This window comes from Saccostrea echinata, unplaced genomic scaffold (genome assembly GCF_033153115.1).
Source record: "Saccostrea echinata isolate AGI-Se365-2 ecotype Australia unplaced genomic scaffold, CSIRO_AGI_Sech_v1 ptg000023l, whole genome shotgun sequence".
Classification (NCBI taxonomy): Eukaryota; Metazoa; Mollusca; class Bivalvia; order Ostreida; family Ostreidae; genus Saccostrea; species Saccostrea echinata.
Window position 1 is genome coordinate 14,532,051 of NW_026889772.1, and position 22,451 is coordinate 14,554,501.

Sequence of the window (22,451 nt, forward strand, 5' to 3'; positions counted from 1 at the left end):
TACATTTACTTATTGAAGGTCAGCAGCTGGGAATGGAAAAGTTCTTACATGTATTTACACTTATTAATTATATATACATTTATCATGCTGATCGGAATATTGACATCAGTGTTTTCAAGTAAAATTGGGTTTAATTTATAATTTACAAAGAGTTTTAGATAATTATGTTGACCAAGTTTATAATGCTTAAAAAACGTATACAGTGGTGTACGCTTTCGGTATTTTCTATGAAAATTTAAGTGAAACATGATACAATCAACCTTTTTTATTGTCCATAAATAAAGATTATCTGTTCCCATGCAGTTCTGTAAGAAATACAAACACCATCTTGCATTACTTGTGGACAAGACACCCCCTTTCCGCTCCATATAATCCATGGTTTATCTCGTTATTTTTTTTTCTTCAGAAATTGTTTTCCTAATACATTTTAAGGCATTCCAAGTCTTGAAATGAAAAAAAAAAAAAAAAAAAAAAAAAAAAAGATTACTCTTTAGATATTTATCTGTATAAAAAACGAATGTACATATTAACTACATGTACACTACTGTTAATCTTGAAGTAAGCGAGTATTTTTAAAAGGATTTTATCCAGATTATCCATAAAATAATAGTACCTGGTAATATATGTTTAGTATTCCAATAGATGTTCATCGGGACTGGAGAAGCGTCCTGTCCAATATCACCTCTGTGAAAACGACGGTGCACATTATCGCTAAATTTTAAAGATTCAACGTCTGTCTGTGATGATAATCCGTTCCAGAAAAAAAAACAAATTAAAAGTATTTTATCGTTACTACAAGGACAAATGCACAAGGAAATGCCCCAGAGAGTTAATGTATGCAAAGCAAGTGATAAAATTATCATTGTCACCGAAATAATTATATCAAATACATGTGTCTACGGCTGTGTAACATGTAAACATAGGGAGGAGTTCTAAAGAAAATCTTTATCTATTTTAATGCAGTTTTTGTCTTAGTAGATGACGTGATGTATCGTCTTGCAATTCATGTCAGCAGTTTGTTAGGTATATTTTTTAAAAATTTTTTTATCAGACACTTACATGAAAAAGAAACATAATCAAGCTAGTGATATAATCCGGGAATGACAAGGATAACTCTATAAAGAAGCACTGTGATGTGTTTTGCGTATTGTTCCCACAAGTAACAAAATAACATAAGATTTCATATAATTTGATAACTGAACTAGAAATAAAACCTCTATGTAGCTTATAAAAAGGGACGTGGAAGTGAATTTTGATTCTTCTATGTGAGTGTTCAGTTATTCTGCATTTCAATTATTTGTATTTTGTCTCTATGTAAATAGAAGGGGGAGGCTTACTGATAATCAAATTATACATGTACTGTAATGAGTATCAATAAAAAATTATATCAAGAATTTAAAACTAAATACATCCCTTTCCAATTTCCTTTGGCTCCCCACTGAACTGTGACCGTTGATCGATCTTTTACTGATCGATATCAATGCAAGTGTCTGCCGTTTCATGCTGCATTGCTTTGAAGACGACATGCGCATATTTTCATAGCTGATGCGGATAAACTCTATATACAAATCATACATATAATATTATATCCTTATTTTTTTTAACTTTTAGTTTTAGGGAATTATGCCCGTTAGAGTGTACTACAGTCTTATGAATCCCTTTCCTGTCGAATTCACTACGCAGATTTAGGCATATAATTTTCGATTTTGTGAATCAAGTAATGAATATGTACATGCAAATTAATGTGTTTGTCTCTAAAATTAAATTATTAGCATTGGCTATATAAAATATTTTGTTCATCGTAAAATTGATCTAAACAAATTGCACACCCTTTTTTAAGCCTTTTGGAGATTCACGGTTTTTATTTGAAGCAAAATTTTTAAAGGTCTGTAACGCAAGTTATGATAAGACCATTCCAAGTTTTTTTTATGTGCATTGTACGCGGACAAATTGGTTTTGAGGTTATGAAATTAAAAACAAACACAAATTAAAATTGATAAATACAAATCTTTGAAACACAAACACAAAGTTAGCTCAAATTAAAATCAACAAATACGAATCTCTGAAATGCATTTTACTCTTTTGGGATTGACATCTCTCTTTTTTAAGTGGTGTATTAATTTTTTTTATTTCAAAAAACTAGTATAGTTTAACTAAGTTTTATGACGAGGAGAGGTCTCAAATGATAATAAGAAATTCTAGAACTGTTCTGAAAATGCTGCGTTTTTCCCCTTTTGGTTTGTGTGTTTTCTCGGATAGGAAGATAGGTTAGGACGGACGCTAAACAAAGAAAAAACTTGGAATGGCCTCATCAATCAGGACTCATATAACCAGTCTCCTCTTGTGGTTTTAACATAGAAAGTAAATGTGTGTAAGTATGTTGGGGATTGTTCCTGGTGAGGGTATTTTACATGAACCGTGCAGTAAAGCAGATCCACTGGAATGAATACAATGTAAATAACGATCTACAAAAGAAATCCTATCATCAGAGAAATTTTTTTTAACGCAGTTTAAGACACCTTGTAACCCCATAAGAGTGAGTAATTTATACGTTTATCAAAAAAAAAAAAAAAAATGAAAATACGAAATTAATAGCGCTGCAATTTGTTAGAATGGAAAAGGGGAGTGATCATTGCCAAAAATCCAATTTTGACAACTTTATAAAGGACGTTCCAATTTTCTTTTTAATACTGATTCATGTATCTTTTAAAAATTTTAATGTAACTTCATAGACAATGCGGAAAATGACTGAAGAAATCATTAGGATATTTTTACATAAAAAAATTATAAATTTGATACGAGCACAATTTCAAAAGAAGAACTACCTTGTCTCGTCTGTATGGATGAATCAAGCTTCATTACTTGTCTGATGAAAATGTTTGTAATAAAATTATATTACCTTTAAATTATTTTACTCCTTCCAGCTATCAAAGATATACATTATGATGAATTGAAATAAAAGTTAAAAATTGTTTTCTGGAACATAAGGCAGGTTAAAGTAAATAGTTTCCAGTTCAGAGAATTGACAGATTTCTTTTAACGTAACGTTAAAATCAGTAACGCCGTGATGACGTTATCACGTCAAAATTTGTAATTTCTAAAGTAAACTCCCCATTTTTCGAGACCTCTGATGGAAAAACGGTTTGTGATAATTAAAAAAAATAAAATGATTTTGAAAGGACATATCATCGGCATGTTTGTAAAAAAACTGAAATCAAATTTGGAGACAGGGCCGCTCTGTTATACTTAATGTACCCAGTTCTTTACAACGTTCTCTGAGGTTAAGATTATTTGAATCATTTCTTTAAAAAACAGGTGCCCATTGCTGATAATTGTCATCTTCCCAATAAGAGATGTGTTATTGATTACTTTGCCCCCAAAATCTGTGCAATTAATATAGAATATACAAAATGTATACATTATATATATATATATATATATATATATATATATATACACATTGCCAAATGCTTGATTCAACAGGTGAACTAGGTGTCCCAATTTGATTTCTACAAATTTATTGATTTTAATCCCACAAATCTTCATCAATTAAGACACCATGGCTGAATGGATCAGGTCACAGACTAACAAGTGGGAGGAACCCTGAGTTTATTCCACAGTGACTGCCACCCGGGGGGTTCAGAGTTTCACATGTACAATGTATTCATGCAAGCTTTGGTACACGTATTTCTATAAAGTATATATATTGCCATGAGCTCATATTCCGTCTGTTATTTTTTTAATTATAAATATAAAGGTCAGATCATAGCTACTTATTAGCACATATACCCTGTTTTTCCAGAATCCACACCTTTCCAACCACAATTTTCACCACACACCATTAAAGTTAATAGATTATTAAACGCAACTGAAATTAAATCATTCAATTTTAATAAATCCTGGGCATGAACATGTTTTAAGTGACATCTTAAATTTTTTGTTCCAGAGTGTTATTGACAAATGCATACTGTGAAAATTAAATTTCGTGGGATTTCATCGAAGTTTAGAGGGGTATATTGGAATCTGCATGTTCTTCTGTCGGTAGACATGATTTTGTCTGATGTGTTCTTAGAAGCTACTGCATGGATTTGTATGAAAATTTCTACACTCCTTGACAAGTTGGGTACTCTACCTTTTATGGAAGGCATTTTTCATCACATGACAATGTTTTTGTCAAACCCATTCTCCAGTCAATTGAATGAGTCGCAAAGCATGACATCTACTATATGTTTACTGTATGACTTCTTTTTTATTTTTTATACCAAAGACAATGTTCCATGCTCACACTAAATACTGGAATTGTTTTAGATGATTAATAGTTGTGTCAAACACCATCTAAACTCTTTTATGTACATTCAGTGCATAGTAAGATTAAATACATTTTAAAAATATTTTGAAGATAATGAAGAGAAAACAAATATTGCACACTGGTGTATTGATATTAAGAAAAATTATCTTACCGGTAAGTTAAATACAAGATCATATTATTTTTGACCCACATGAATAGATATACTGTATGTGTACTTAAAAAAAGAGAGCTTCATATTTTAACGGCTTTGGCACAGACAACAATGCGTTAATTAATGAATACCGCTAGTAAATCATTTTAATATACAACAAATGGCACGGACATGGGTAGCGCTAATTCATTATTATGCAAACAACTCCATGCCCAGTGATTGTGCTAAATTTTGAATATGCTAATTTATGTACACGTACAGTGGCTGCAACGTTATTGTTGACAACATACACGAACGATCACGTTACATGAACGATTCTGCATGATTAAAACACGATTAAACCTGTTACACGAACGATCCTTCACACACAAGATTCTACACGTTACACGATCTTTCACAATTGCTAGCGCAAACGCACAATTCTTCACACAAAATGGTTAAAAATATTTAGGATTGGATATTTTCAAAACGATATAAGACTTAATATAGTTATTTTAGATTACAAATTATTATTGAATCAGATGCAGTTCATCGACTTCGGAAAACTGAAGAAAAAATATTTTAAAATGGATATTTTTGAAACTGAATAAGACTTAATTATAGTTATTTTAGATTACAATTATTTATGTTATTCTCTAACGTAGGAAAATTAATTTTTTTTTCATTTTTTCGATAAGTAAAGTTGTAATTTATGATGATATAGGTGGGCTGTGAGTTTTGGTTCTATTGGATTTTATGATATGCAGAAAGAGGAAAAATATTTTTTAGAATGGCATAAAAATGAATTAAAACTATATATATCAATCTTTATGCTTGTTAATCTCTAAAATCAGCAGTTACTTTACAATTCATTCATAAGCAGAGATTATTAAAACAAAGTAAGTATCAGGGAGAAACACTGATAAAAGTATCCCTGACAATCATGTCGTGTACATTCTCCGACTAAATATTTATGTAATCATTGGGAATTATTCATTTTTTGTAAAGATATACAGTTTTGAAGTATTGATATGAAAAATATCTTGACCACAATAGCAGTAAACATAATTAACATCGGAGAAAAAAATTGTTAAACATCTTAAATACGTTTTATTTTTAAAAGTTACATTATTTTAAGAGAATACAATATTGTACAACTCTATTAATTATTTACTAGCGATAATTAGGTCGTTCAATTATGTAAATCGCATTTCATTTCTTTTAAATTTCGAATAAAGAAACAAGCGAAATGATTATTTAAAAAATTACATTCCGATTAAAACTGACAAAACGAAAATTTCACATTTCTTACTGCACGATCACACAAGATTAAAACCGCAAGCGATTGAGCCTGATACACGCACAATCTCTGACGTTACACAAACGATCACGCACTTTACACGAACGATTCTACACGATTGGTTTGTCAACAATAACGTTGCAGCCACTGTAGATCGATGCACAAATGCACTCAAAGACAGAAAAATACATGTTCTTGTTGTTTGTCAACAAAAAGCATACAGATTTTTCTATTACATCACACTTACCGTAATACTCTTATGAAAATCAAAAAGAAAGCATTTTTAGTCGCAAGTGAGTACCATTTTTGAAATATGGTATTGGAATTAATATAATATTACCAAGAAAAAGGCTTTATATTCTAAGCATCCTATAAAGTACCTTAAAAATACATCAAGGCTCATTCTGTCGATTGATGTTTTCTTCTTTGCTCTCTAAAACAAAGTGAAAAAACTTACTCACTGCTTGTTCTACGCGATAGCACCTACATCTCTTTGAACAATAGTTTAACATTGGTATTTAATTTAAAACAAGTTCACATAAGGCTTGATAAACAAAATTTTTAAATGTTAGGTTAAGCATAGATATGAAAGATTTTACACCATTTTCAATATCTATTTCATAAATATTGAAAAAGAATGGAAAATGAGTTTCCAAGGGACAATTAAAATTACTCTTCATTTTCAATACACTGTGTCCATGCAAAAACTTGTTGTAGCCCATAATGCATTGCAACTCATTCAGCTGATTGGTCATTTGCTAAAGTAAACAGATAGCCAATTTAACTTGCAAATGTCAGAAAATCTAGTGGTCTCAATCTGCTTAATCACCTGGTATTTTATCTTAATTGGACAATTTCTCTTCATTTCTTTTTGGTTTTTTTTAATTTTTTTTTTACTTAGTTCATTGTGTTTTAGATTCAAATTCTATATGGCCAAAAATCATCAAACTTTGTCAGCTGAAGCATGTTGGGTAGACGGTTTGTCCCATTTTACAGTTAGGTCAACTTTTAATTAGAATTATATGGCCATGGTAAAACCCTGTCAAGCTCATAATTGGAAATTATTTGGCTTAGAAATATATAACTAAGTCAGTAGATGCATCTTTGGTAGAAAGTGTGTCATATACCCTGCCTTAAAGCTGAACACAATTCGTAAAAGGAAGAGAGTTATCTTTGTCTGCCATAATTGTCTCCTCTAGATTGTAATCAGTCCAGCCCCTATGTAAGTCTTGGCTTTGTTCATGATTAAATGTATTTCACTTCATTGAGTTTACCTGAACAGATGTCTCTTTCATTGTCATTATGATAGATTTAGATGCGACAAAAATGACTTCTGCATGCTCTGCCACATCAGCAAAAATAGTAACCAAAGATATTCGATATCAATTGCACTGGTCAATGCACTTAATATGCTTTTATTTTTCAAAATTAATTTGGTATAAAGTTATCAAAGCTAATTTGATATTGTATGATATGATATATTCATTTTATTTTTCGTTTATCTCAACAAACAAATTGCAGATTGTCATGTCTCACTAAGATAACAGAAGTACATTCTAATAAAAAGCAATATTATGATTACCAATAGCATAATTTGACATTTTGTTAGGCTGTGGCTTTAAATTCATCATTTATTTAAAAAAATACAATGAGCAATTAAATTTTGACTATCACTGTTAAAAAATTGTGAACACCTCTAGATCCAAATACTTTTAGGGACTTAAATTAATACCTTTTCTGAAAAACGCAGCAGGTGGTATTTGTCTATTCTGGACAGTTCTAGCTTTTGTTGTAGAGACCCACAGTGCCTTCCAAGAAATGATAAAGTTTCAAAAAACTTCACCACCCACAAAACCAAATCCCCACAACCAAATGTTTTTTCCTCATTTAACCACAAACATTTTTGATAGTTGACCCCATGAAAAAAAAGTGATTTTACAGCACAGTCATCTTCACTAGCCAAGGGTTTCTGATCAGCTACTCTCACCATAAGCCCTTGGCCTATCATGCTGTCAGCAGGGGTTGAAATATACTGTAGCCTGATGTCTGGGGCTAATTGTTTTAAGATTCAGGCTAGCTTATTTAAATGTAATGATAGTCTGTCAGACTAGCAAACCGGGAAAAAAATTCTTGTCAGTTTACTTTTGTTTTTATGTAGACAAAAGTAGCATTGACTGAGAACTAGTTTAATTTGTTTCTGTCAACAAAGTGTTTGAAACTTTTACTTGTGTAATGTTTTCATTTTGCATAGAAAATTGTTGGGCTAGGTAGTTTGATGTTTAGGCTATTAATTTTTTACTGATCAGTTGCCTCTGGACTAGTGAGTTTTCCAGGAAAATTTCAACCCCTATATCAAAGTTTGGATTTTTTTCTCAAGTTTTGATTGGAGTAAAGTTTGACAAATGGATGGACAGACTGGGATAACAACAATTTACCTGAACTTTCTTTAGAAAATACAGGTAGAAAAATTGTCATTTTGAAAATTAATGCCCTTTTCACACAAATGTGTGTTAAATATTCAATTCAATCACAGTTAATGAATGCAAAGTAAAATAATGTGAATTAAACGAATGCAAATTTAAATTTTATTTCTACAGTATTGTAAGGCTATTCAGTAAGGCAATTATGATGTCATTTGCAAATCGCATCACCTTATGCCAAGCAAATAATACATTTGACATAATATCATAGTGTCTGTACAAATTTTTATTTATATAATTAGTGATAAACTCAAATTTCCTTTGTTTTTTACTCAAAAAAGCATAAGTAACTTTACTTTACCACCGACATGTGGCTTAATTTTGCTATTACGCATGCTTCAAAATATAATTCAAATTAGTTTTGCTTAACATTCACACAGTTAATGTGCAATTGCATGTGCAGTATATATGAATTCCAAATTAAACTAATTCACAATAAATTCTTTGTGTGAATGCAGTTCAAATTTTATTTACAGTAACTTGTGTTTAATTCAAATTAAACTCTCCTTGTGAACAGGGCATCATTTTACATCATGGGAAAAGAAAGAGTAAATTAGCTATTTTTAGCTCACCTGAGCTGAAAGCTCAAGTGACTCTGCTTTTCTGATCACCTGTTGTCTGTTGTCCGTCCGTCTGTCTAGCTTTCTGTCCATCTGTAAACTTTTCACATTTTCATCTTCTCAAGAACCACTGGCCAAGGCCAATTTTAACCAAACTTGGTACAAAGCATCTTTGGGTGAAGGGGATCTAAATTGTTAAAATGAAGGGCCAAGCTCTCTTCCAAGGGGAGATAATCAAGAAAAGTCAAAAATAGGGTGGGGTTGTTAAAAAATCTTCTCAAGAACCACCAAGCCAGAAAAGCTGAAACTTATGTGGAAGCATCCTGGGATAGTGTAGATTCTTAATTGTTCAAATCATGGCCCCCTTGGGTAGGATGGGAACACAATATGGAATCCAAGTTTTACATTTAATCATACAAGAAAAATCTTTAAATATCTTCTTCTCAAGAACCACTGGGCCAGAAAAGATGGAAATTAGGTGAAAGCATTCTGGGATTAAATGTAGATTCTAAATTAAGTATCTAAAGTTTAACATTGAAATATATAGGAAAAATCTTCTCCTCAAGAACCACCAAGCCAGAAGAGCTGAAACTTATATGGAAGCATTCTGGGGTAGAGTAGATTCTAAATTGTTCAAATCATGGCCCCTAATGGGTAGTGTGGGGCCACAATGAGTATTACCAGGGGGAAATCTAGTGAAGAACAGCAGGGCTAAAGTTACTCAGGTGTACCTGATGTGTTTCATAACCTTGATCTTTCATACTGCTTGTAATTAACTGGAATAAAAGATACTTTCTAATGGTATTTCAGTCGCCAGTCACAAAGTTTCCCATTTCCTATCGTTCTCATGTACGACAGCTCCTTGAATGTCTACATGCTACATGTATAACGTACATTCTTCAAGGTTTGATTAAAAGCAGCACATTCAATTCACAATTTGTTCAACTGTTATTTTTTCTTGAAACTATTTTAAAATAATATGAGATTAGTTCATATCATGATTTTAAAAATAAAATTGCTGTTGTTTCTTACATTTAAATGTGAAAAACCAACTAAACTGTAAGATGTAGGAGCTTGTCTCCCACAAAATGGAATTTCATGACTTTTATTAAGATTCTTAAACTTAAATTAAAATTATGTGAGTTCATAATATGGGTACATGCAGGAATAAAAATCAGGGGACAAATTCATAAAGCCTAGTTTTGAATAAATGTTAATTAAATTTGTAAACACTTCTAATCTTAAGTTCCCTTGCAATAAAATCCCCAGGTAGTTTGTATGCCCAGTAGTATGTTAATTTAACTGCCTGCTCTAGAAGTAAATGGCTTCGAAAACCAGGATCCCTCTCTTACTGATGTTTTTTGTTACACTGTCTATTGCTACACCTCCAAACAACGCCATCCTTACTTAAGATTTGTCTTCCACTAATTTAACATTTCCATGATTGCAAGAGTCACATTTCCAAGAATTTTTAGTCCAAAATTTTGTGACCAATCGATTAAAAATTTCCGTTCATGGCATATCTCATATAAATCATTGTAAACAAAAGACTTAGTACTACAATCAGCTGATTCACTGTTTACATTTAGCGCAACTGTCAAACTCTATTTTATGTCATATACCGTGACCAATCATAGCATTGAAATAAGTCATGTGCTTAACAACGTCATGACTTTATAATATGGCTCACGGAATGAAAGAGAATGGGTTTTTTTTAAAGTGCTTTCAGTTTTAATTAATAACTTCGTTAATTAAACGAAGTTTATTAACATAAAAAATGACGAGCAATAAAAAAAGACAGAATATTTTTTGCATTTTATTGCCTTTTTAGCGAAATCATCATGCTGACGCGTGATTCTCTAATAAAGAACGAGCACATGCTCTTTCCATGTTATTTGTACATACCGGTGTCATATAATTTACTGAACCCCGCGATATTTTGAACCCGGGTTCAAAATATTGCTGCGAAATATTGAACCCATCTATAAAATATTGATCCCAGGGTTCAAAATATTATGGCCATAATATTTTGAACCCGGGGTTCAATATATTATAGTCTTAGGGCCATAATATTTTGAACCCCGGGTTCAATATATATATATAGGCTTAGGGCCATAATATTTTGAACCCCGGGTTCAATATATTATAGCATTATGGCCATGATATTTTGAACCCCGGGTTCATTATATTATAGCATTATGGCCATAATATTTTGAACCCCACTACAGACATTCTCTGTTTCCATCATAGCATAGGGGTTTCTGAGATTATGGCATTGAAATGTTGTACCTCTTTTTTTTTTCTTTTTTTTTTTTTGGTAGGTTGGGGTGGAGGTTTTAAGCTAGGATTTATGGCTGTAAAATGTTGTACCCCCTATTAGACATATATGTGTATAGGAGGGTGTTTAAAAATTATTGACCTAAAATAATTTTTGAATGGTAAGAGAGGGTTCAAGATATTATGGCAGTGAAATGTTCAACCCCACAACGTTTTATAAGGGGTTAAAAATATTGTGGCTGTGAAGTATTGAACCTCCATTTAAAGACTACTATGGAAAAGGAAGTGAAAGTATTTAACACCTGTCTCCCACACACTCACTTTGATTTATTTGTTAGATCTCAAGGGTTGGGTATCTCTATTTTAAATTTTTTTTTAATAACTGTGCAATACCTAAAGAAGTGAGAGTAAAATAATATAACCAAAATATTGAAGTCTGAAATTGTCACCAGGAAATTAAAAATAATTATCTTTTACCATCAAACCCCAAATATTCTATATCAAATAACTAAAATAACTTGATATGTCTGATGGAAAAACAATTATGAGATATTTATTTCTTTGTCTTTTATTCCATCCCATAAGGTATTTATTTATTTTCTTTAATTTAATTTTTTTTTTTTTTTTTGTATAATTTACAATTTGAAAAAAGAAAATTCAAGGAGCCATGTGGTATCTCTCCATTGAGGAGGTAACAGGGATATAGTACCTGTGTATTGTGTGTACACAGGGAGGTGTCACTGGAGGTCAACAATACCAAATGTCTATTGTTTCCCCTTGATGGTTTCTGTATTATCACTATACAGTGTTTATAGAGAGTGTACAAATTGAGTAGTCCAGTTTGAGGGGTGTGTAGGTTACATACATCATTCTGATGTTAAAATCAAACTAATCAAATCAAATGCAATCATTTCCAACGTGGTCTTCAAGAGGAGATGGAGGTCTCAGAGTACAGAGATCTGGTAAATTTCCTGGGAAGTCCACCAGACAGACGAGAATGGCCAGTCAACACAACGGTATGTATATAGAAATATGAATTCTATAATTCTTCTTTGACAATGCATTGTATGTATGCATGCAGCTACTTTGCACAACATAATTTAAATTTTAATTATAAGTACATTGAAATAGTATTTATACATTTCTCATAGATTATTTCCCTTTAGTTTGTATGGGTACAATAATTTTTGTTAAATATTAAAATTTACAAGGTATCTTATACAGTCATTTTAAATGATTTGTAGAATTCAGCAACCATTTTATCCTACATCTTCCCCCAAGTCATGCGGCTGTGTCATGTTGAGGCCTATACAGAGCCTATGTCCGTGGGGAGCTTCTCACTCGTGGGAAATTAGACAAAAGGAGCCTCGCATGCGACCTTCCATTCTGTACAGCAAACTACAAGAAGCAAATCCAGTGCTACTCTTGTTTAAGATGGTGTCACCATGCCTGCTTTGGCATCAGAGAAAAAAGACTTTGTGGAGACGTGTATTTATTGTGCGTAGGACAGTCTTGTGATTGAGTAGAAAGACGTTAGAGAAAAGATTATTTTTTTAAATGTTTGGGGTGTTTATATTTATTTATTTAACTATTACAGTGTACCAGCCATAAATTAATTTATAATGAAATGGAATTTGTCTTTTCTTATTCATGTTATGTCCAAGAATGGTAAAATTGAAAGAAACAAAAAGATGAACAGTATATATCAGCCAACCACCATTTATCTGACCATTAAAATCTGACTAGATTCAATAATTCATCCCATACATACAATAGGGTCCTCAATATTTTGTGGTAATATCTTGAACCCCCCTCCCTCTTAAAATAAAAGGGTAGGGAACTCAATATTTTATGGTCATAATATCTTGAACCCACCGGGTTCAATATTTTATAAGGGGGTTCATTATATCGCAGTGAAAAAATGAACCCGGGTTCAAAATATTATGCGATATATTGAACCGGGTTCGATATAACGCGGTATCAAAATATTATGCTACACCGGTAAAGTGCAGTTATCCCCGCCTTTATTTCAGGAATAAAGAGAAAATTCTTTTAGTTTGAGTAAAGAAATCAAGCAATCAAATTGATGCTATATACTTGTGCCAGTAAAAGATGACATGAGTCTTGTAGATGCAACTGAAATTGTAGGTTGCTATGGAAAAATTGCAACTTCTGTAAAAAAAAAAAAATAAACTGATAGGCAAAGATGTAAATTAAATACTAATTGTAGCTTGAATATTTTTTACTGTAAGTCACAGAGTGTGTAAATGAAATAGTGGGTCACATTTTTGTGTCCAAATTAATGCAGCTTTATATATAACTATTACAGTAAAATACATGTATCATGTAGTATCAAAATTAAAATGATCTTTAAACTCAGTAAAAGCAGTTAGTTTAAATTAATAAGTATTAGCCATATATATGGGTTAATTATTATGATCAGCGTAAGTTGATTGTGCTTTTAGCATTCAGGCTTATTCATTCACGAATGACATTATTTCACGTACGACACACAATTAGTACCAGGAGTGATGAATCAGGAGAGAAATAACTTAAAGGTTTTATAGTAAAATGAATTATCGGTGAGGTTGGATTCCCACTTAATTTTCGTTTATGCAATTAAAAGACCATGCAGAATGCAAAAACACCAATAATATTTAACTACATATTTTCAGTTCTGTGTGGGGCTTATTTTGTCACAGCGTGATTGAGATGGGACAATAATGAGAACCCCCTAATTCAAACTGGAAGCACTAACCTCGTCCATGTCGAGATGTCTCTCGGTCAAACATAATAATAATGGATTTTCAAATAAGATAATTATTTAATAAAAAAAAAAGATGTATAACCACTAACTAGTACTTGATTGACTATGACTATTAGGATATCAATAATGAAAAAAGAAAAATAGTGGATAAATAAACTAACTGCTAATTTATTTGATTCATGGAAGTTCAATTGAGGGAGCGGACATTGATTTCCTGACTTCTCAGATTGAAAATGTAAATCCTCAGCCCATCTCTTCATCCAGGTACCTGCTAATCAACAAGGATATATTTTATGATTTATTGGCGGATACTTCTGGTTAAGCTGATTAGTCAGACTTAATCGCTCATCAATCTGTCAGTTTGGATTATTGAAAGCTAGACTTTGCAGGGACTAATTAATAACACTGGATTGGCAGATCTGAGATTTTTTTCCTCCTTTGCCACGCATTGCATGATTTTTGATTTTTGTAAGCCATGATATTGGATCTGACTCTCTTACTGATGAATTTAGGGTTAAGAATCCTTTAAATTAAGATGTTTGTTTGAATTACAACATGCAAATATTGATTGATGGACTTAAGAGAGAATTACCAAGGTATATGTGCCTTGAAAAATAAGCCTAAATTTCAAGTTTATATATTTACATTTGCTATGTTTTTCTACTAAGCCAGCTGTGTAATTGATTTGAAGTTCATTTTTGTGTATACTCACGCGTAGAAATATACACGGTGAAACTCTCAGTAAAGTGACGTCACAATGAGGCTACAGAGATGTTAATAAAAATGTAACGACATAGGGCAGCAAGAAATTCAAAATATTGAGCATAATATTGTTGCTTTTGAACTTGTAAAATATAAATATAAGGAATGTTTTTCAGTTTAGTGTGAATTATTGGTGTGTAAATCACACAGACTTGCACGTAGGCATATTTTTCATGAAGCGCTAGCGCACTTCATGAAATATGCCTACGTGACAAGTCTGTGTGATTTACACACCAATAACTCACACAAAACTTAAAAACATTCCTTAATTATTATTTATTTATTTGATATTATAATGCCAATACTTTCTATTCATTTTTAGATTTGCTAGAGAAAAATATCCCTAGACCGAGTACCGGTATTCAACTATCATGTCATAAATGATTACAACTGCAATGCTAGAACATTGATTATACAAGTTAACTCCGTGTACTCTAGAAATGGTTACTCAGTTCAGAAATTTTAAGCAAGCAATCAGGTCCAAAGTCAGCTGGTTCTTTGCTTCACTCTCTGCTATTCTTTAGATTTGGTGTGTGTAGGAGTTGAGTGGGGTCACCCAAAGTTTTTCTATATATTTATTGTGTAATCTTATAGACACTTTTGTATTGTGGTTGGCATGTTGTAATGTTTCATTTCTTTTGCCTTGCAGAGAATGCAGACAAAAAAGAGTTGTGTAAAGTGACCTTCAAAGAGAATGACCTACAGCTTTTGAGAGATGCCATTGAAGATCTATACTACTTTGAATTTGTTATTGGTAATAAAGATATAGACTAGGATAGTGATAAAGAATTTGAATCAGCTTGATTGAGTTGTTTCTGCAGTGCATCTTAAACTGTCGAAACAAAACTGTAAATCTGGATATTTATATTTGCATGTTGTTAATTACTTGAATTAGTAACAAGCACATTATTAGGTTATTTTTGTGATACCAGAATTACTTATTGTTAAAACCAAATAAAATGTATATAGTTTAATACATGCATTAATATTTGAGGGGATATTTACACAAAATCTTTTTTTATCACATATTAAGGTTATTTCCCCCACGTGGAAATTTCCACGTTTACTTTAAGGAGAAATTTTGACACATATACAGATTTTTACTTTTAACTGAGATTACATTTTTTTTGCTGTAGATATTTAATACATGGTAAAAATTGCAGTACATTTTTTTTAATGAAAGAAATTGAAATGTGTACTGTATAATTGTAGATGAAATTCCAGTGAGAGGTTTCATTGGGCACTTGGAGGAGGGAGGATTTCTGCCACACAACCACAAAGTATTCCTCTGGGCACACCTTAGTTTTCATATTGAATACAATGGTGACCAGGTTTGTACAAAAGTTATTGCTTCTTAATAACTTACATGTACCAATATTGAGGATTAATAGTCATTTCTTTGAAAAATTATATAAAAGTAAAAGGAAGCAGAATTTGATTTTTTAAAAGTTGAACAAAAACTTGCTTACTTGGGTTATTAGCTCAAGTGTCTGATTGGTCCTAAATATCTGGCTTTTTTCACGATTTTGATATTTTACGTGCCAGGAAAATGTCAGAGCCGGCGAATCTTGCAGTTTAGTGTCTGATCAACTTTTGTCTTGTGTTTTGTTTGTTCTCTGCAAGCTTTCTACAGCTAGTTATCTGTAGACATTCTACGTTTTCATCATCTTGTTCAGAATCATTGGGCCAATTTCACAGTGAACCTTGGATGAAAGGTTGTAAGTTTATTCAAATAAAGAGTCATGCATTCTATCAGGTGGAGGTAATCAAGAAACAGTACAGTTAAAAAGAATCCATTGGTCAGAATATGATGACTGCAATGAATTAAGCATTAGATATGGGACTCAGGGTTCTCACTAGGATTTTGCTAACTTGAGTCCCAGGACTCAAGATTTCTGAGAAGGTTGCTTCCCAGCTAAATTTGATGCGTCCCAGAAAAATTATGTTGAGTCCCAACTAAAATATTGCAGTATTCTTCCATCCAAACATCAATATAAATCTTTATCATTTTATCAGTTTGTTTACGCAATATTAACATATTCAAGTATATAAACTGGTAATGCATTCAAGCCATATTCTAAAATACACGCGTAATCAATTTCCATAGAAATAACTTGGTGTTTATAAAGCTAAAATTAACTGTTGCATAATCAACTAGTACCCAAAAGTTGACCGTGTACAATCACAGGTGTCATGTGCAATGAGGCGTAACTAATCCTGTCGGTCGTCTGCACTGGGTGAAATTCACGAGATAATCAAGCCCCATTGTGTATACAAGCAGTAATTATGGTTTCTGCATGTAGATAACACTCAAGATTCAAAAGTGTTTTTTTTTTAAGTTTGGCATGCGACACTATTATGACTGGACTAATAAACATGAAATATCTTATGATCAATCCCTGTTTAAAAAAAGTGAAATAAGTACAAGAAAAGTTGTTTCTTGGATAAACTTTATGATAGTTACATGAAGGTTTCGATTAAATATTTCTTTGACAAATCCTAACATCTAAATTCCCCGTTTTCGAAATCTCCCGAATTTTCTCGCTAACGAGGACGCGTCCGATCACGAGTCCGCGGACGCATCGTTTTTAAGAACCTTGCGTCCCAAGGAATTTTACTGCGTCTAGGACGCAGATTCTTGCGTTAATGAGAACCCTGTTGGGTACATTCTATGGATACAGTAAAACACACTTATGATGATGTGCCAGAGACGGACAATTTTTCTTTGTTATAAACATAATTCGTTATATATGTTAAGTTCACAATATATAATAGTGCATGTTTTTGCGGGTAACAGTTGAGATTAACACTCCAAGAAAACCATTGTCAACAGACGGGTCAGTGAAGGTTGACAATGGTTTTCTGAGGGATGTCATTTTCAACTGTTACCCTCAAAAACATGCACTATTTATATATTGTGAACTTTACTTATATAACGACTATTTATTTTATCACAAGAAACAGGTTTGATTTCAATGGTCCGGGTAAAGAAATTTCCACACTAATTGAAAAATTTTGTCAAAAGATACTCCAGATCTTGCAGTATTGCAACTCTTTTCCATTCAGTCGACTATTTTTTGAAAATGAATAGAAGTTAATTTTTACAAGCAAGACTTTATTCCTAATTCCTATGTTCCAAAGATTTAGATGCCTGTAAGAATTGTAGTCTAAAGTAAGAGCACATTAATATCAATTGCTGTAAATATTCAGAGCTGCAAAAAATGATTTAGGTCACTCAAGTCACTTAGAGGGTCTTATTGTGCCATCTAGAGTTACCTATACAAGTAAATAAATATCGACAAGAACATGACTACACTTTGTAAATATAACATCAAACAATTTAAAATTGATGAAATCATGGACTTTTAATTGGTCAATTTGGTGGCCACATTAAGGGGGTTCATATATGTACATGTAGATATCTTAGTCAGGAAGAGAATGACGAGGGGTGAGCATTGTGGCCCATGAGCCTCTTGTTTCTAATGTTTTTGTTTTTTTTTTTTTTAGATTATCTTTGCCAATGTGTCAACAAAGGAACAGGCCCCCGTCAGTCTTGATGCTGTGTCAGCCCCATTTGAAGTCTCCTTCACATATAGTGTAAAATGGACTCAAACAAAGTAGGTTTCAGGAGAGTGTGGAATTCAAAGAAGGGAGAATGGAGGTATAGGGGTTTTGTTAAAGGCATGCCCTGTTATGATGAGCAAGGGTGCCTCTTCCAAGATTGAGAATTTCATGGCCCATGGGTCAGGGGTTCTGGTGGTAGGACAGGGCTCTATACATCAGATATTGAAAATGCATAAATTCTCTAAATATCTTCTCTGCCCCCTGGGTATTCAGCAAGACAAATTAATTGCATAGTTGTGATGAGCAAAGAATCTTCTACCCTTCCAAAATTATGAAAATCATAGCCCTGGGTCGGGGGTTTTGGTATTAGGGTGGGGTTCTGTTGAATATATTGTGAAAATGCATTATTTCTTTGAAAATCTTCTTTTCTGTCCCTGGGTATTTAGCAAACATACTTGTGCATGGTTATGATGAGCAAGAGTACCTCTTCCAAAATTTTAAATTTCTCGGCCCCTGGGTCTAGGCTCTCTGGTGCTAGGGTGAGGCTCTGTTAATTTTTATTCTACCTAGAGAAGTTATTTCCCTTAGCTATTCACTTGTGATAATTAATCAATGTAAATAATGTAAATGAAAGCTCAGTTGAATAAGAGAATTGTTCAAGAATTTTTATCTTTTATAATACAAAAGTACTTTCATAGTTTTTAATGATCTGATAGAGCTGTAAATATTAGATAAAGAAAGAGACAAAAATGGCTTATCTTAGTACATCAAATGTTCTTCAAAAAACAAGAGAGGCCAGTGTGAGAGGGAAGGCAATTGGGTTTCTAATAGTGCTCAAGCACTATTGTTTTGTTTAGTCAGAATGTTGATTAGTGACAAACTGGGGCAAGTACTGTTTAGTGGGGTATTTAGGAATCATTTTGTCTGTCTGTGCAATCTAATCTGGGCTATAACTTAATGGAGAATCATTGGAAACTCATACATGGGACAAATATTGTTTATGACCCCAGAATATGTCATGACCTTGATGCATTTTGGCAAGTTCAAGGTCAATGACAGAAAAAGTATACTGTATTCTTGTCTGGGCTATAACTAGGTAATAGAAAATATTGGAAGCTTATACTTGGTAAAAAGATTGTTTATGACCTGAAGGTGTTGCATGACCTTGACCAAGTGCCATTCCAGGTTATTCAAGGTCACTGGCAGAAAAAAACATAAAATTTTTGTTAAGGCCATAACTTTGTAATGGAGAATCATCGGAAATTCATACTTGGTACAGAGATTGTTTTTGACCTGAGTATGTGTCATAACCTTGACCTAAGTTCTTTGTGGCAAAGAACAAGGTACGGTTTCAATACAAATCTTGCCCTGTGCTTTTCTTAAAAATAAAAGTGATGTAAAATATTAAAACTCATGCTCTTTGAATTATTGAAATTCCATGCAGAAAGATCATACAAATCTTTTTTCTCACATGACCTTCCAAATGCTAATTGTGACGTCATAAACTTGTGCATTTTCCCGTATTTTCTTTAGAAGTTGCAGAAGACACCAATTTTCAATGGAATTTTCTTTTCAGATAATATTGTCCACAGGCATCGCCCACAAAGATTTTGAGATATGTGATTTTTCAAAGAATTTTACACAACATATCTAAAAATTAACGTGGGCGACGGCTGTGGACACTATTTTCTTAAGGAAAATAACCCTTGAAATGGGTCATTTTGAGGCTTTTTCTGTTTAAAATAGAGAAATGCATCAAATTAATGACGTCATATATCCAGAATGGTACTCCATCATGCTATATTCTTTCCTGATTTATTACAGTCATATACTCAACTAATATTTAAGCCAGGTTCAAAACTTTTTGAAAACATTAAATTTTTAGGGCACAATAAAGCTAAAACCATACCTTCTTCTTTAAGGTCACTGGTATAAAAAGTGTAAAATTCATAACAGGTCTGTAATTTTTTAAATGGAGAAACATAGGAAGTACATATGTACTTATTTCACTAAAAGTTTACTTATTGAATTTGAAATTTTAGCACCCTCTTTGATTAGGCCTGCCACAGGGAGCGTTTTTGCATGAATTCGACTTCCTGTTGATCCCTGTGTTTGTGTGTACCAATATATTCAAATGAGAGCATAATTATATTTACATCAGAGCGAGGGTATTACTTGTGAGCACTGCTCACAGACTTCTTGTTTAAAGACTTTTTACTGGTCTGAGACCAAAAGAACTGCTGTTTAGTAAGGTGTCTGTGGTCTGTCTGTAAAGAATTTTTCAAAACACTACCCCTCCTACATTTTTTGTCCAGTTTCAATACAACTTGGTACACAGGTAGACTACACTGACAAACATTATTCTTCTTATGGGGTTTTGGTTTTAGTAAATGATGTTGCCATGGTTACTAGAAATGAGAAAGTCTGAAATTTTTTCAAAAATGCTACCCCTCCTATAGTTTTAGACTGATTTCAATAAAACTTTGAACACTAGTAGACTTCATTATGATATGTAAAATTTGTTGATTGGTTTATAATTTAATTCTGATTGTAACGCGCCATTTGATTGGACAAAAAATTTACTTTATATCGTATAAATTAGGTTGCCTACGTCACAATGACGTGTCAAAAACGTATCTATCCGCCTGATGTTACATTTAAATTTTGTACAATTTAAAGTCATTTTTAAGGGCAATCATCTTTTTTTCTTACACTTAATGAATGAAAATTAAATTATAAGGGATGAATTTAATAGCTACCCAATTTATATGGTATAAACTGGGTTGGAACAATTTACGTTTTTTTTTTTCGCAGTTTATAAAGAGTAAACTGCCCCAACCCAGTTTATACCATATAAAATGGGTAGCTGTTAAATTCATTCCTTGACTGAATTTAATGAGTGGTGTTGCCATGGTTATTGATTTAATACAGATTGGTTTTGGTCTAATTTCAATATGTATTAAATATGGAAATCTTTTTTTTTTTTGACAAATTATGTTGCCATGCTTACTAAAAATTTCTGTGAAATTCTATTAAAACACTACTCTTCCTACAGGGTTGGTCTTATTTCAATTTTAAAACTTCTTACTGAAGTAGAGTATAACTAAGACATGTGAGATGCTTTTTCTGGTTATTGATTTCTGATTATGATGAATGGTGTTGCTATGGTTACTATAAATAGTTTCTGTGAAATTCTTTCGAACGCCTGCTACTCCTACAGTTTCAGTCCGATTGCAATAAAACTTGTCACAAAGAAACTAAGCCAAGGGTCCTTATTCTGTTTATTGCTGTTGTCATTTTTTCAAGGCCAAGTGCTATTTTTCTCTTACCGGGTACTTAACTTATAGGTACAAACCAGTAGAGCTGCTAGAACTGTAGAACAAACAAAACACTTGATCATTTCATAAATGTTTGTTTTTGTTTTTACTGTAGTACACCTTTTGAAGAGCGTGGAAAGAGAGTTAGAGACACCAGTTTTTTCCCAAAATATTTGGAGGTTTGTAAAGATTGAAATATTATGGACTGCCACTAGAGATTAGACAACTTATTATCATTATTTAATTAAAAAGGGTTTATACAGAGTTTTTTTTACTTTATAGTTACCTGTGGCAGAATACACAATAAAGATGAGAATTGTATAAGTACGATGAAACATTTTAATTAGGTGTATGATATCAGTGGGAGTTATTTGTTGGAACATTCTTGTTTTTCATAACCTAGATATGTTACTTGTATATTTGGGTGGGTTATTGTTTTGCATACCTTTTTAGCTCACCTCGACGAAGTCGAGATGAGCTTATGCTATACCCCCGGCGTCGGCGTCGGTGTCGGCGTCGGCGTTAGCGTCGGCGTCCGAGGTTAAAGTTTTAGGAGCAAGTCCCATTCCCAAGTAACTATAAGCCCTACCTGGACCAAACTTGCATGGATGATGCATCTAGGGATGGACACTACCACACTTGCTTCGGATGCTGGATCTGACCTAGATTTTCCAGATGAGTGACCAGGTTAAAGTTTTAGGAGCAGGTCCATTCCCAAGTAACTATAAGCCCTACCTGGATCAAACTTGCATGGATGATGCATCTAGGGATGGACACTACCACACTTGCTTTGGATGCTGGATCTGATGTAGATTTTCCAGATGAGTGACCAGGTTAAAGTTTTAGGAGCAGGTCCATTCCCAAGTAACTATAAGCCCTACCTGGACCAAACTTGCATGGATGATGCATCTAGGGATGGACACTACCACACTTGCTTCGGATGCTGGATCTGACCTAGATTTTCCGGATGAGTGACCAGGTTAAA

At 32.8% G+C, this 22,451-nt stretch overlaps 1 protein-coding gene across 1 annotated transcript in view; it reads left to right on the forward strand.

The window, feature by feature from the left end:
- The window catches only part of LOC133191235 (transmembrane 9 superfamily member 1-like), a 63,544-nt gene that overhangs the window by 20,835 nt on the left and 20,258 nt on the right, over window positions 1-22,451 (forward strand). The window contains exons 4-7 of the mRNA XM_061326989.1: window positions 15,235-15,339; window positions 15,798-15,916; window positions 18,093-18,202; window positions 21,582-21,645. Of these exons, the coding sequence (XP_061182973.1) occupies window positions 15,235-15,339; window positions 15,798-15,916; window positions 18,093-18,202; window positions 21,582-21,645 (398 nt within the window). The remainder of the gene's footprint in view (window positions 1-15,234; window positions 15,340-15,797; window positions 15,917-18,092; window positions 18,203-21,581; window positions 21,646-22,451) is intronic.